We start from the raw sequence: 15178 nt of genomic DNA, 5'->3' as shown, positions 1-15178 counted from the left end.
TTCTACAAATGCGAATGTGAAATGTCGTGTGGAAAATATCGAGTCGATTTCCATAGTTCATATATTTCAACTTCTACATATTATTCAAATGAGAACGGTCTTTGTTGATTTTTATTTTCTTTTCGAGAATGTATGGGATCCATTATATCTGTGTAGGTCCGGCGAAATGTCCATTGTCATCATACAAAGAACGAGAATATACTATTATGTAATAAAGAATATTATCGATTCGTGAAAATGTTGTTTACCGAATTAGTTTTAAGGTCGAGTGAATTTATTGATTCAAATCACCAGCTGTACATAACTTGTATTGTGAATAAGTTCAAATCACGTCTTAATATTTTCGTAAAAAATCTAAATATACATAGCAACGGATTATTAGACAAGAATATACAGAACGCATCTACGAGAACCTCCTGGAAAATTTCCGATCTCAACAATTATAAATATTCGATGGAAAATATATTTAGACATAAGATGGAAGGTTTTCACTGAAATTTCTGCCATTTTGGACACTTCGTTACTGTTTAATAACCGCTGAAAATTGAAAAAAATTGAGTATCAACATTTGTTCAAACTCATTTATATAAAACTTTGATACTAAATTCAGTTTTGGGTAATTATACACTTTCGCGGTCACCTGGTTTTTTGGCTTTAGAAAATCGAAAAATGGATGGATTTTAATGATCTTGGTCTCAAAATGTTCCATTTTACGGCGGATTTATAAAAAAAAATACGAAAATTAAAAAAAATCAATATTTTTTATAGTTTCATGACTTTAAATGCAAAAAAAATGAATTTCTACATATAATCCTTCGTAACTGTTTCTGACGTCATGGAATCAAGTTCGTATATTTTTTTTCGCAATTTACATAGAAAAATGAATATTTTGAAAAAAAAAGTTTTCTACTATTTAAGGTTTAAAACTATTAAAAACCGCAAATTCAGCCAGTACCCCCGTGTTTTGCATAAATTCGTCGTAAAATGGAACATTTTGAGACCAAAATTATAAAATTTATCTATTTTTCGATTTTTAATGGTCCAAAAACTATTAACATTGAAGAATATAGTACGAAGCTATTCACGAAAATTGATTGTTTTTCATCGATTTCATTTTAAGCTATAAAAACTGAAAAAAAAATCATTCTTTTTGGATTTTTTTTAAATTGTTTATTAATTTATGTAGAATACAAAAAAAAATATAAGAACTTTATCTGATAATGAGATAATTTTTTGTAAAACTATGAGAAATTTTCATTCCAGCTATTTCTACTAATTTTTTTTATAAATCCGCCGTAAAATGGAACATTTTGAGACCAAGATCATTAAAATCCATCCATTTTTCGATTTTCTAGAGCCAAAAAACCAGGTGACCGTGAAAGTGTATAATTATCCAGTTTTGTTGTAGACTTTTCTGATATCGTTAAATACACAAGTTTACACGGTTTCCATACCCTAGATAAAAGTTATTTTATTATTAATTTAGGTAAAATTTCTTACTTCTTGTTTAAAAAAAATATTTTGATATTAATACTAACGAGAAAAATTAAAAATGACTTATAACTAAGTTAATAATAAATCAATAGTAATCCCCTAACATATTTTAATCCCAGAACCCTTAAAAAACCTTTCTCTTGTTCGTTTTTAAAGATGGCGAATACAGTAAATGAATTTTCCGAGAAATTTCCACTGTTTTTAATTCCCAAAAAACTTTCCGCGACCTTTTCGAATGACATCCAAGCGGATTTTTCACATATAAAAGGTTTTCAAGTTGAGTATCTTCCATTACTGTTTTTGTTATCTCACGAGCCCCAATTTGATATTTTGCCCGGGATATACTAATCCCGAATGGGTCATTCTTTCTACTATTATCCCACAAACAAAGGAAACAACCGTTTTGCTATAATCACCCCGCAATCCCAATAACACACCGATGACCTTGAGATCTTCTTTCCTTTGGTATTCTTTATACTGAGCTCTGCTTAATATCTTGATGATTATAAATCTACTGAGCTCCTCTATGGGACATAAACTTGCGATTCGTCTGGACCCTATTAAAAAAATTATTCGTACTGAAATGTTTTCTTGATCGGTTACTTACACGTACCAAATTTGGTGCATATTAACACCAAAATATCAAACCCAAAACTAAAATTCATCCACAAAAGTTTTGTTCAAACTTTAGCAAATCTTCGTTTAGTGTTTGAAACTCTGATATGGCACTATTGAATCCTGTAAACATCATCTTAAAGTATCCATTGGAGGTAAAATGTCAATTTCAAATTTTTTTGATAGGTGGCTGTATTGCGCGAGATTTCACATTGTCACATAATGTTATAATAAACTCAACAACGTCCCTTGAATAATTAGAGAAGCTTATTTCGTTCTTAATTACTTTTTTCTCTGTTTTGATTACATTTTCCTCTACCAAAATTGATGAGCATTGACCCGCAAATTCGTATACATCATATCGTTCGGATCGTTTGAAAAAAAAATTGCAAGCAAAAAAAATAACGGAAATCTAATTAAGTTTAATGGAATTTAAAAAAATATTGATCCTTTCCATTCCAATATTCCTTCAAATTTTACATAGTCTCCAAAACATTGAGAAACTTCAAATCGTTTATTCATCAACTATTATTATATTTATAGTTTTATTAAGAAAATGGTTATTGGAAATATTTAACGTAGAAAATGACATTTTCTTTAGAATGGTTCACGACACGCCCATGTCTTTTAGAACAAAGTTTGACTAAAAATTGATTCGTCTCCGAAAGCGTTCTGTTAATGTCATTTGAACGCGGAATCATTGAAGCATTCCTCGAAGAAAGAAAATAAGCAATTGACTTTTCAAATCGACAGTTATTTAGCTGTAAAATTGTAAAATCGAGCGAAAAACCTTTAAATGTTAACAGACTTGTTAACGCGTGGTCTGAATCATTTTTTCGCATATAAATTCGAGTCTATCTACGTCAAGTTTTTCAATTAACTTTGTCACTGATACAAAAAAGACTTTATACAAATATCGGTTCGTTGCTAGAAAAATGACACAAGTCAAAGCATTTTTTTAGGTTATAACTCAAAGTAATAATGCTTTCTTTAGTAGGATTTAATGTTTAATTGGAATATTTGAACTACATCTTTAAAAAATGGAAAATTCTAGCCCTTATTCGAGTTGTGTCACTTTTTCATAAAAACTAATCGTCATTTTACTTATTAATGTCGGTTTTAATTATCTAATCATTGAAAAAACTGTAAACAAATTATAATTTTACTGAAGTCCTAGTCTTAATCTGAAAATATACAGAAAATACGTTTGAAAAAATCGAGCGAAATACCTTTAAATGTTAACAGACTTGTTAACGCGTGGTCTGAATCATTTTTTCGAATATAAATTCCAGTCTATCTACGATCTAAATTTTTCAGTTAACTTTGCAACTAATAAAGATACAAAAACAAATTTACACATATATCTCCTCGTTGGTAGAAAAGTGACACAAGTCAAAACACTTTTTTAGGTTATAACTCAAAGTAATAATGTATTCTTTAGTAGGGTTTAATGTTTAATTGAAATATTTGAACTACACCTTAAAAAAAAGGAAAATCCTAGCCCTCGTTCGAGTTGTGACACTTTTTCATAAAATTTAAGGGTTATTTAACTTATTAATGTCGGTTTTAATTATCTAATCATTAAAAAAACTGTGTCAAATTAGAATTTTACTAAAGTTCTAGTCTTAATATGAAAATATACAGAAAATACGTTTGAAAAAATCGAGCGAAATACCTTTAAATGTTAACAGACTTGTTAACGCGTGGACTGAATCATTTTTTCGAATATAAATTCGAGTTTATCTACGATCTAAGTTTTTTAGTTAACTTTGCAACTAATAAAGATACAAAAACAACTTTACACATATATCCCCTCGTTGGTAGAAAAGTGACACAAGTCAAAACACTTTTTTAGGTTATAACTCAAAGTAATAATGCATTCTTTAGTAGCGTTTAATGTTTAATTGAAATATTTGAACTACACCTTAAAAAAAAGGAAAATCCTAGCCCTTGTTCGAGTTGTGACACTTTTACATAAAAACTAAGGGTTATTTAACTTATTAATGTCGGTTTTCATTGTTTAATCATTAAAAAAACTTTGTCAAATTATAATTTTAATAAAATCCTAGTCTTAATATGAAAATATACAAAAAATACATTTGAAAAAATAGAGCGAAAAACCCTTAAATGTTAACAGACTTGTTAACGCGTGGTCTGAATGATTTTTTCGAATATAAATTCGAGTTTATCTACGATTAACTCTGTCTCTGATACAAAAATAACTTTATACAAATATCTGTTCGTTGAAAGAAAAGTGACACAAGTCAAAACATTTTTCTAGATTATAACTTAAAGTAATAATGCATTATTTAGTAAAGTTTAATGTTTAATTGAAATATCTGAACTATACCTCAGAAAATTAGAGACATATACGTTGAAAGAAAAGTGACACAAGTCGAAGCATTTTTTTAAGTTATAACTCAATGTAATAATGCTTTCTTCAGTAGGATTTAATGTTTAATTGAAATATTTGAACTACATCTTTAAAAAACGGAAAATTCTAGCCCTTATTCGAGTTGTGTCATTTTTTCATAAAAACTAATCGTCATTTTACTTATTAATGTCGGTTTTAATTAGCTAATCATTAAAAAACTGTGTCAAATTATAATTTTACTAAAGTCCTAGTCTTAATATGAAAATATACAGAAAATACGTTTGAAAAAATCGAGCGAAATACCTTTAAATGTTAACAGACTTGTTAACGCGTGGTCTGAATTATTTTTTCGAATATAAATTCCAGTCTATCTACGATCTAAATTTTTCAGTTAACTTTGCAACTAATAAAGATACAAAAACAAATTTACACATATATCTCCTCGTTGGTAGAAAAGTGACACAAGTCAAAACACTTTTTTAGGTTATAACTCAAAGTAATAATGTATTCTTTAGTAGGGTTTAATGTTTAATTGAAATATTTGAACTACACCTTAAAAAAAAGGAAAATCCTAGCCCTCGTTCGAGTTGTGACACTTTTTCATAAAATTTAAGGGTTATTTAACTTATTAATGTCGGTTTTAATTATCTAATCATTAAAAAAACTGTGTCAAATTAGAATTTTACTAAAGTTCTAGTCTTAATATGAAAATATACAGAAAATACGTTTGAAAAAATCGAGCGAAATACCTTTAAATGTTAACAGACTTGTTAACGCGTGGACTGAATCATTTTTTCGAATATAAATTCGAGTTTATCTACGATCTAAGTTTTTCAGTTAACTTTGTAACTAATAAAGATACAAAAACAACTTTACACATATATCCCCTCGTTGGTAGAAAAGTGACACAAGTCAAAACACTTTTTTAGGTTATAACTCAAAGTAATAATGCATTCTTTAGTAGCGTTTAATGTTTAATTGAAATATTTGAACTACACCTTAAAAAAAAGGAAAATCCTAGCCCTTGTTCGAGTTGTGACACTTTTACATAAAAACTAAGGGTTATTTAACTTATTAATGTCGGTTTTCATTGTTTAATCATTAGAAAAACTGTGTCAAATTATAATTTTAATAAAATCCTAGTCTTAATATGAGAATATACAGAAAATACGTTTGAAATAATCAAGCGAAAAACCCTTAAATGTTAACAGACTTGTTAACGTATGGTCTGAATCATTTTTTCGAATTTTCGATCTAAGTTTTTCAATTAACTTTTTCACTGATAAAAAAAAAGTTATACAAATATCGCTTCGTTGCTAGAAAAGTGACACAAGTCAAAACAATTTTCTAGGTTATAACTCAAAGTAATAATGTATTCTTTAGTAGGGTTCAATGTTTAATTGAAATATTTGAACTACATCTCAAAAAAAGGAAAATTCTAGCCATTATTCGAGTTGTGACACTTTTTCATAAAATCTAAGGATTATTTAACTTATTAATGTCGGTTTTCATTGTTTAATCATTAAAAAAACTTTGTCAAATTATAATTTTAATAAAATCCTAGTCTTAATATGAAAATATACAAAAAATACATTTGAAAAAATAGAGCGAAAAACCCTTAAATGTTAACAGACTTGTTAACGCGTGGTCTGAATGATTTTTTCGAATATAAATTCGAGTTTATCTACGATTAACTCTGTCTCTGATACAAAAATAACTTTATACAAATATCTGTTCGTTGAAAGAAAAGTGACACAAGTCAAAACATTTTTCTAGATTATAACTTAAAGTAATAATGCATTATTTAGTAAAGTTTAATGTTTAATTGAAATATCTGAACTATACCTCAGAAAAAACTGAAAACTTTAGCCCTTATTCGAGTTGTGACACTTTTTCATAAAAACTATGCGTTATTTAACTTATTAATGTCGCTTTTGATAATTTAATCACTAAAAAAAACTGTGTTAAATTAGAGACATATAGGTTCGTTGAAAGAAAAGTGACACAAGTCGAAGCATTTTTTTAAGTTATAACTCAATGTAATAATGCTTTCTTCAGTAGGATTTACTGTTTAATTGAAATATTTGAACTACATCTTTAAAAAACGGAAAATTCTAGCCCTTATTCGAGTTGTGTCATTTTTTCATAAAAACTAATCGTCATTTTACTTATTAATGTCGGTTTTAATTAGCTAATCATTGAAAAACTGTGTCAAATTATAATTTTACTAAAGTCCTAGTCTTAATATGAAAATATACAGAAAATACGTTTGAAAAAATCGAGCGAAAAACCTTTAAATGTTAACCGACTTGTTAACGTATGGTCTGAATCATTTTTTCGATTATAAATTCGAGTTTATCTACGACAAGTTTTTCGGTTAACTTTGTCACTGATACAAAAAATACTTTATACAAATATCGCTTCGTTGAAAGAAAAATGACACAAGTCAAAACACTTTTCTAGGTTATAACTCAAAGTAATAATGCATTCTACAGTAGGGTTTGATGTTTAAGTGAAATATTTGAACTACACCTTAAAAAAAGGAAAATTCCAGCCCTTAGTTGTGACACTTTTTCATAATAACTAGGCATTACTTAACTTAATAATAATATCATCTTATATATGATTATTATGAAAATTATGTTAAATTATAATTTTAAGAAAAAAAGTGATAAATATATAGAATTTCTATAGAAAAATGACTCAATCTTAAAAGTGACGTTCTATAAAAAAACATAACATAAACTTACCTTCTGGGAAAACTTACATAAAACCAAGTCAGACCTTTTTCGATAAAGTTTTGACAAATACGACGTTTTCTCATGGGATTAAAATCACAACTGTCACTTTTCTAGGAAAACAAAAGATTCATCACCAAAATAAACAAACGATACTTAAACCTCCAAGCGTCGACTAGTGATTTACAGTAATGTCACTTTTCCACATAAACCTGTTACGGTTTTATATTGATTTTGACTTGTGTCACTTTTCTACCAATTAATTTTCTTCAAATGAATTCACCAAACTAGTAAACGTCCGAAATTGAATCAAATTCATCACAAGGGCTTGAAAATGAGTAGTAAATGTTTTCCAAGCACAGTTCCATTTAATTTCGTTACCGTATATGATCGAAGGCTAAAAAGGGTATCGTTATTTAACTCTTATTAGAAATTTCTTTTTATAAACTAACTAAAACCGTTCTTTTTTATCAACATTAGGAATTCAAGCTTGGAATCGTTTTTAACCTAACCCCCATAGTTTTTATTTAATATGTATGCGATAGGCTGAAAATTTTTTGAATTTTGAACCGATATAGGAAAAAAATCTGTCTTATATACAGTAAAACTTCAATTACTACCACTCACAACTAAAATAGTGTTTTATTGTTATTAAAATTTTCGTTGTGCTACACAATAAGCAAGTTTTCTTCATAATAATTGTCAAAGTTAATTTCTGATAATTTCAAGGCAGCAAAGATTGATTAAGAATTCGAATGAGTCTTTGTACAACGACAAACTTCCAAACCAACCATTAATTATTTCAGTAAAGTTGGAAACAAGTTAAAAAGTTGCAGTGGAAAAATATCCTTCGGAGATTGATTTCCTTTTGAATATTTACGTCAATAAAATTCACTCCAGGAAACGTGGAGGGAAATATTAATTCGGAGAGCCCTTTAGAAATAGACTGAAACTAATTTCGAACTTGCGCCGATTCAGATGGGAGTTTATCACTCGGATGATACGAATATCTATCTATCTAGATTGGAAGTATTGATTTATATATCTGTTTCAAGATTTCGGAATTTGGTAGATATTTTTTGGATCCGGACCATGGTAATCCGTCGTCGCATAACAACGTTGAACAATGGTAAAATATAATAGGACGGAAATGAGTATATACACTACGGTCGGACGGATCAGCCATAACATAACCTATAAAGCTGCTACGCGAGCTCGTGAACCCCTAAACACGTGAATATATTCATTCAACTTCAACACAGGAAATTGGAAACCAGACAATACAAATTTTGCTTTCGCTCCAGTCGGGATTTGTGGATTTTCTATGTAAATTTTAATTATTGTCTTTAAATGTTTACCAAACACCGCAATGAATACATAAAAATCGATTTCTAGTTCTACTGAACACTACCACTACACCAACACTCACAATCACACTGACGAACGCGCGTTTCCATGACGAGATTGAAGGTAAACTGAAAAGATCTCTGAAGATGATAACGTGGTTATCGAAACCCAAAACAAATATGGCTGTGGGATGACGTACATATCTAACTTCTTTTTAACCTGTCCAAGGAATTAGTTAAAGAAAAATTAAGTAACGTTTTCAGTAAGACAAAAATTAAAAATTAGAATACTGATGTTAAAATTAATGTCTCTATCATAGATATGATTTTTCAAAAATTGTTGTACCCCTCGTCGATTCTCCTATATGAATTGTTATCATTTTCTTTATATATTTCTCTGTAACTACACTCAGAAAAAAGTTAGAAACCATCTCATCGTAAATACACTGAATCAAGTAGAAATCAATTAATTCTGACCAAATTGTACTAGTGAATTTATTTGGTTCATAGAAAAACTAATTATTTGTTTATTGCGATGAAAAATAATTTTATTTTCGAATGAACTAACAATTTTTAATTATATTATCTTATATTTATGATAGTTATAGCTGTGTTAAATTATCTTTCACGTTTTGGCAACGTCGCCAAGTATTTTAAATTAGATTCTCTCTAATATTCTAGACACGTATTACATTTCTCCATTTGCACTTATATTTTGAAAAAGACGCAATTATATTCAGTATAATAGCAGAATAAACTACTTTTGAAATAACTGTATTTATTTCCATCATGAAATTTAATAAAGGCCAGAAGAACTTGCCAACGTTTAGTGGAAATGTCTATTTTATGTCATAAGTGTTTATTTTGAAGAAAGTTTCGACTATAAAATAAATTATATTGATTTATATTCCGGGATTTGATGCAAAATAATCTGGAAATAGTAGGTGTCGTGAAAATAATGCTGCGAAATAAAAAAAAACTTCTACGATCCCTCGTTTCTAAGTTGAGATATCAGAACTTATATTTAAATATATTTTCTAAATAATACAATTCCACACTACTATTTAAAGGACAGGGGCGGTCCATGCCCTATCGTAATTTTTATAGGGACAACCTGTACAATTTAAAAATTCCAAAAACGAATATTTCAATCGATTTATTAACAAAAAGGTACTCTTTGTTTAATTCGATAAAATTTATGGTTTAGGAGTTATTAGATCGTTGAAAACGGTTCGCCATTAAGAAACATTCTGAAGAAAATTAGCATAAATCGTTATTATTTATTAAAAATACTTACTGGAGGTATAGAAACACAATCTTATATTTTTTATTCAACTGCTGTCAAACATCTTATTATTCACATAAAGAAAAAATTGAAATGTAAAATAAAATTTGTTGGTTAACCTACAATTTATCAAAAAAGAAACTATAACAAATCTACGGAGGATAATTAAATGTTTACTGGTGAAGCTGGCTTCACACGAGACGGTTTTACTATAATTTAGATTTATTGGCAGATGAAAATCCTCACGAGACAATTCAAACGAATAATCAACAACAATTTTGGATTAATTTATAGACAGAAATAGTGATTTAATAGGTCCATAGCGCTGAATCGTCAGCGATATTAAGAATGCCTCTCAAATGATTTCCTATCTATGTTAAATGTCGATTTGCATGACCACCACGTTCTCCTGATTTAAATACAATGGATTCTTTGCTTAACTCGATAAAATTCAAGGTTTAGGATTTATGTAGATCGAAAACGGTTCGCCATAAAGAAACATTCTGAAGAGAATTAACATAAATCGAAATTATTTATTAAAAATACTTAGTGGAGGTATTGAAACACAATCTGATATTCTTTATTCAACTACTGTCAAACATCGTGTTACTTACATAAAGAAAAAATTTAAATGTAAAGAAAATTTAGTTGGTTATCCTACAATTTATCAAAAAAGAAACTATAACAAATTTTCTTTGCACTTCTACAGTTCCGAAATCTACGTAGGATAATTAAATGTTTACTGGTGAAGCTGGTTTCACACGAGACGGTTTTATTTTTTTTTTTAATGATTGATCGATAGAATAAACTTGTTGTGACGCTATTAGACAGAAACTTCGAAGAAATTTCCTCTGTAGACCCCTGAAATGTATAGAAATGCAAAGTTCTCACTTGGAATCTTCATGTAGTGGCTCCCAGTGGTAGTGGATTCTATAACATATTTGCTTTATCTATTGCAGATCTTTCTCAATATCTTTTCTTTATTTATCATACAAATCCGCTTTTATTCCTCTTGCCTGTTGTATCATAATTTATCGCTTGTCTGGTTTATTTGTTGTCGTTTCCATATTCATCTATTTTATCTTCTTCAGTTATATTCCGAAGATGTTAATGAATCATCTTGATCTATTTATAACTCGTAAACAACGATTAATTCTCTGGACCAACTTTCTATATCATTAGTCTGAAATTTCGTATTTACTAAACTGCCTAAATAACATAAATTTTCTTCTTCTTTTCCTTCTAAATACAGGTTCTTCTTTTGGTTTCTCTATCTTGTTATATATTAGCTTTTGACTGTTTATGTTGATTTATATTTTTCTTATTTATTACGTTATCGTCGAAATCAATGTCTTCAGGTTTTTCATAGAGGTTCCTAGCGTTTTATTCTCTGTTTCAAAGTTAATTGTAGTGTTAAAAAAATAATTCATACAATTTTAGATGAATTATTCATCTCCAAACAATCATTAGGGGTAATCCACCCTGTTAACTAACTCTCCCTTTGATATACCTATGTAAACCGAGCACGAAATGTCATAATTCAACAACTGGTGATATAAGCCAAGAGAATGACTGAATGAGAGAGGCACTCCGAATGTCGCCACTAAATCCCCCACGTCTCTGTGGTTTGCCATGTTGTTTTCTTTGAATTAGACGGTATCTTGGTCGCAAATCGTCCTTGTATGTTCGTCTAGTCAGTGCTAATGTACACTTTGCATGCTCTCTACTCGAAAATCTACGTGATAGATGACTCCGGATTCCCTTAGGGAAAGGCTTGCTTAATGGGGGTTTTGTGGTGTCCTCACGGCGCATTTTCCCTATCGTCGACAAAGTTTTACGACAAACGCGGAGACGAAACGACGACATGAAACGTTAAATATTTTCAATAATTAGATTTTTCTCAGTTTTCACAAAAGAAAAATCGTGTTTAATATAATATTACAGTTAGTTTCAGCTATTCACTACTAGGTAGCACCTCTATGCTGTATATACACACATATTAGATACGTAGCGTGGGGTGGCGTGGCGTATTTCTAGAGGGTTTCCATTTAATACACTATTCGTTTATTTAAAAGTTATTATCGACAAAAGGCGCTGATAAACTAAACTAAATAACTGCATAATACAAAATTAAAACTTTCCATTTACTATTTTCGAAGTGAATCTTTATTTTCCGAAGTGAATCGTGGAAGAGCCTCGATACAACCATTATTTAAAGAAATACAACGTCTGAATGCACTGCATTCTATTATTCGAAAAGTTTTCTCTGTTCCGCGCGCTAAAAATGTTTAACAAAAAAAAGGAGCAATCATCTAATTGTGCTTCAAACTTCAGTATTTACTAAGGAGTGTAAAACAACAAGCATTTCACGGGATTTAATACTGGCAAAAAATGTCGTTGTCGAGCTTTCGCGCTCTCAGCTTGATTGCTTACACCAAGCCACTTAACTTATTATAATTTTATTAATGATGTCGCTGAGCTTAATTATCCAGCACTCTAAATATTGTAAAGTTGTAAATTTCGAACGACTGATTCCTATATCACATTGAGACTTGAATAGTTAGAAACTGAAAAAATTTGTTTCCATTGGAATCAATTTTCTTCAGGTCTAGGGTTGAGGTGAATAACTACAGCTTTGAGTACAGTTTTGGAGCTTTGATGATTGCTCAAATCGAATACCCACGAGCTTCTTGCTTCAGCTTATACTTTATTTCATTTTATAAGATTACGCAGACTCTGGATTCCTCTTTTTAACGAGATTATCTAATTTTTCGTTATTTTGTGTGCTGGTATCCAATTTCGATCAACATTGTTTTCTTTCTATGTCAATTCCTATCCAAACTAAATTATCCAATGTCATAAACTTTGTCTAATTCGTATTTAATTTACTTGGTTCTCATATGGATCTATCCATGTTATTTGGGAGCTATTATAGCATTTGATGTGGATTATTGAAAACGAAAAAGATACAGAAAAATAAAAGCATTGGTTTGGAAAAAGAGTAGCAAGAAAATAAACTAAATAAAATCATATTTGTGAAGGGTTGCATGGTGTATAACCATGGTTGAAGTATAGGTATATAGAAAAAGGAGGACCTGGTTCCAAAGAAGGCAAAGATTGTTCCATCTGCAGACAAGATCGTGGAGTCGGTTTTTTGGGATAATTTCCATTGATTATCAACAGCGAGTACTATTTAAACTCATTGTACCGTTTTATCGAGGAAATCAAGCAAAAACGGCCGCGTCTGACCAACTAGAAAGTGTTGTTTCATCAAACCAGTACATCAGTTCACACATCTGTTATTGCAATGGTCAAAATTAAAGAATTATCATGCACCCTCCGTTATTTTCTGTTCTCAAACTTGAAAAATGACTTGATGGTCAAAGATTCTCCAGCAATGATATCGACAGTTAATGGTTATTTTAAGGATCTTGACGATTTAGGTTATTGAAGAAAAATGTATGGGACTGAAAGGAGATAACGTTGAAAAATGAATATATTTCCTTCCGAAATTTTGATTTTTTCTTGGAGACCATCCTCGTATCTTCATAACCTAACTATGATTTATTTTTTATATGATACTGAAATTATATTTGGTCGTGATTTTCCAAATATTTGGAAAACATGGAATATCTACGAATATTAACCCGGCTTAAATCATAATATTGACTATTTGTGGTAAAATATAATTACCTCGGCGTCGGCATATAATAGCTGTGGCGGCACCTCAATTTCAATTACCCTGATCCCGGACTAAGCGGCTACGGGCTACAAGATATACTCCGGAACCGTTAATGGTTTCGCTACTATTAAAATGAGAGTAAGCGATTGCGATATACCGTTCAAACTTTGTTTTCCATCGCTAGCGATCTAAAGATATCGAAAGAATTGTCTTTACGCTATTAATTACACATTTTTCAATTTAAAAATTTGATTCGAAAAGTTTACCGAGACGAAAATGTGTCCGCAACTTATAATTAGTTGTATATTATTTAATGAATGGGTTATAACTCGTTGTCGCGACGTTTGTCAAATTTTCATCAGTGGAAGACAATCAGAAATAGAAAACCAGCCGAAGAAAATCTACTCAAGATATAGATAGTTAATGTAGATGCATTAAATGCTTCTTTAATGATCAGAAATCTCTCAAATTCCCTTCACCAACTTTGGTCGATCAACCAAGACCATAAATGTCATATGACGATCTTGCAATATTACTTGACGTACAGCATCGATGTTTTCTAACCTTACAGCTAATTTTAGACGATCATATCTGCAAATATTCTTATGATAATACGTTTTGAGTAACGTTCATCATTAGAAATGTCAAGCTTTGACTTATTCATATCTCAAAACTTAAGTAGCACCCCTTGTATATAAGAATCTAAAAGGCAGAAGACAATGGTTTTGTCCAAATAAGTCACCCTAAAGCACTGCAAAGCCGGCGTGGAATATATATAAAAACTGTGGAAAAGTACCGATATCGCGTCCTAGTGGTGAAAAATTTTGGTAATGACCATCAATATGTCGATATATTTCGTTAGAAATCCAATCGATTACTAGCGGAAATGAAAATTTGTAGACTAAATACCAAATTTTTTAATTTAAGACGGCGAATTTCTTTCTATTTACAATAGAAATCTCAGATAATCATAGACGAGAGAAAACTAAGACTTTTACCATGTAAATTTGCTAGCCCAAAGTCAAATTTCATCTTGAAGCCGTAGAGGCTGCAAAGAGTCAAACCGTACGAGTTAAATACCTTATTGGATATAAGTTATTGATCACAAGATTAGTTTTAACTTGGTGATAATAAAATAAACAAATCGGTATGCACTTGGATGTGTTTATATTTTGTTTATTATAAATATCGGAAATTCATCAAAAATTGACGGTTTTTCTATGAATAAATAGTGATAAACGAGTTGGATTTCCGTTAGCAATGATAGAAAAACATTTTCTCACAATGAAATTGACGAAATTCCAACCATTTTCCGCACGACAAGTCTATTAAAGGTTTTTAAGTGGAATTTCTGCACGTCTGACTGCTTCACTAAAGACATATCTTTCTATTACAGAAACCCAGCTGTCCCTCCATGCACAAGGAGATGTATTACAAAGGTAAAACTCGACCTCACGTATAACGGTCATGTGTAATATGCAGAATACTAAATGGCACTGTGTTGTTTCAGCTAACAAATGGACGCCCAATGTCAAAGAGCAACACCCGTATCATACACTCCATTCGCTACATTGAAACTCAAGGAGCTTCTCTCTCGAGGTCAGTATAAGAGCTAATGTTTCTTATCTGGTAATCATTTATAAT

At 30.1% G+C, this 15178-nt stretch overlaps 1 protein-coding gene across 1 annotated transcript in view; it reads left to right on the top strand.

Moving 5' to 3' along the window:
- LOC130894913 (carbonic anhydrase-related protein 10) overlaps positions 1-15178 on the top strand; it is a 174984-nt gene that overhangs the window by 153591 nt on the left and 6215 nt on the right. The window contains exons 9-10 of the mRNA XM_057801946.1: positions 14931-14973; positions 15045-15133. Coding sequence (XP_057657929.1) covers positions 14931-14973; positions 15045-15109 — 108 coding nt within the window. The 3' untranslated portion in view covers positions 15110-15133. The remainder of the gene's footprint in view (positions 1-14930; positions 14974-15044; positions 15134-15178) is intronic.

The sequence above is a fragment of the Diorhabda carinulata genome, chromosome 6, assembly GCF_026250575.1.
Source record: "Diorhabda carinulata isolate Delta chromosome 6, icDioCari1.1, whole genome shotgun sequence".
Classification (NCBI taxonomy): Eukaryota; Metazoa; Arthropoda; class Insecta; order Coleoptera; family Chrysomelidae; genus Diorhabda; species Diorhabda carinulata.
The sequence above is the reverse complement of the archived record's forward strand: the minus strand, read 5'-3'. Positions and strand labels throughout refer to the sequence as shown.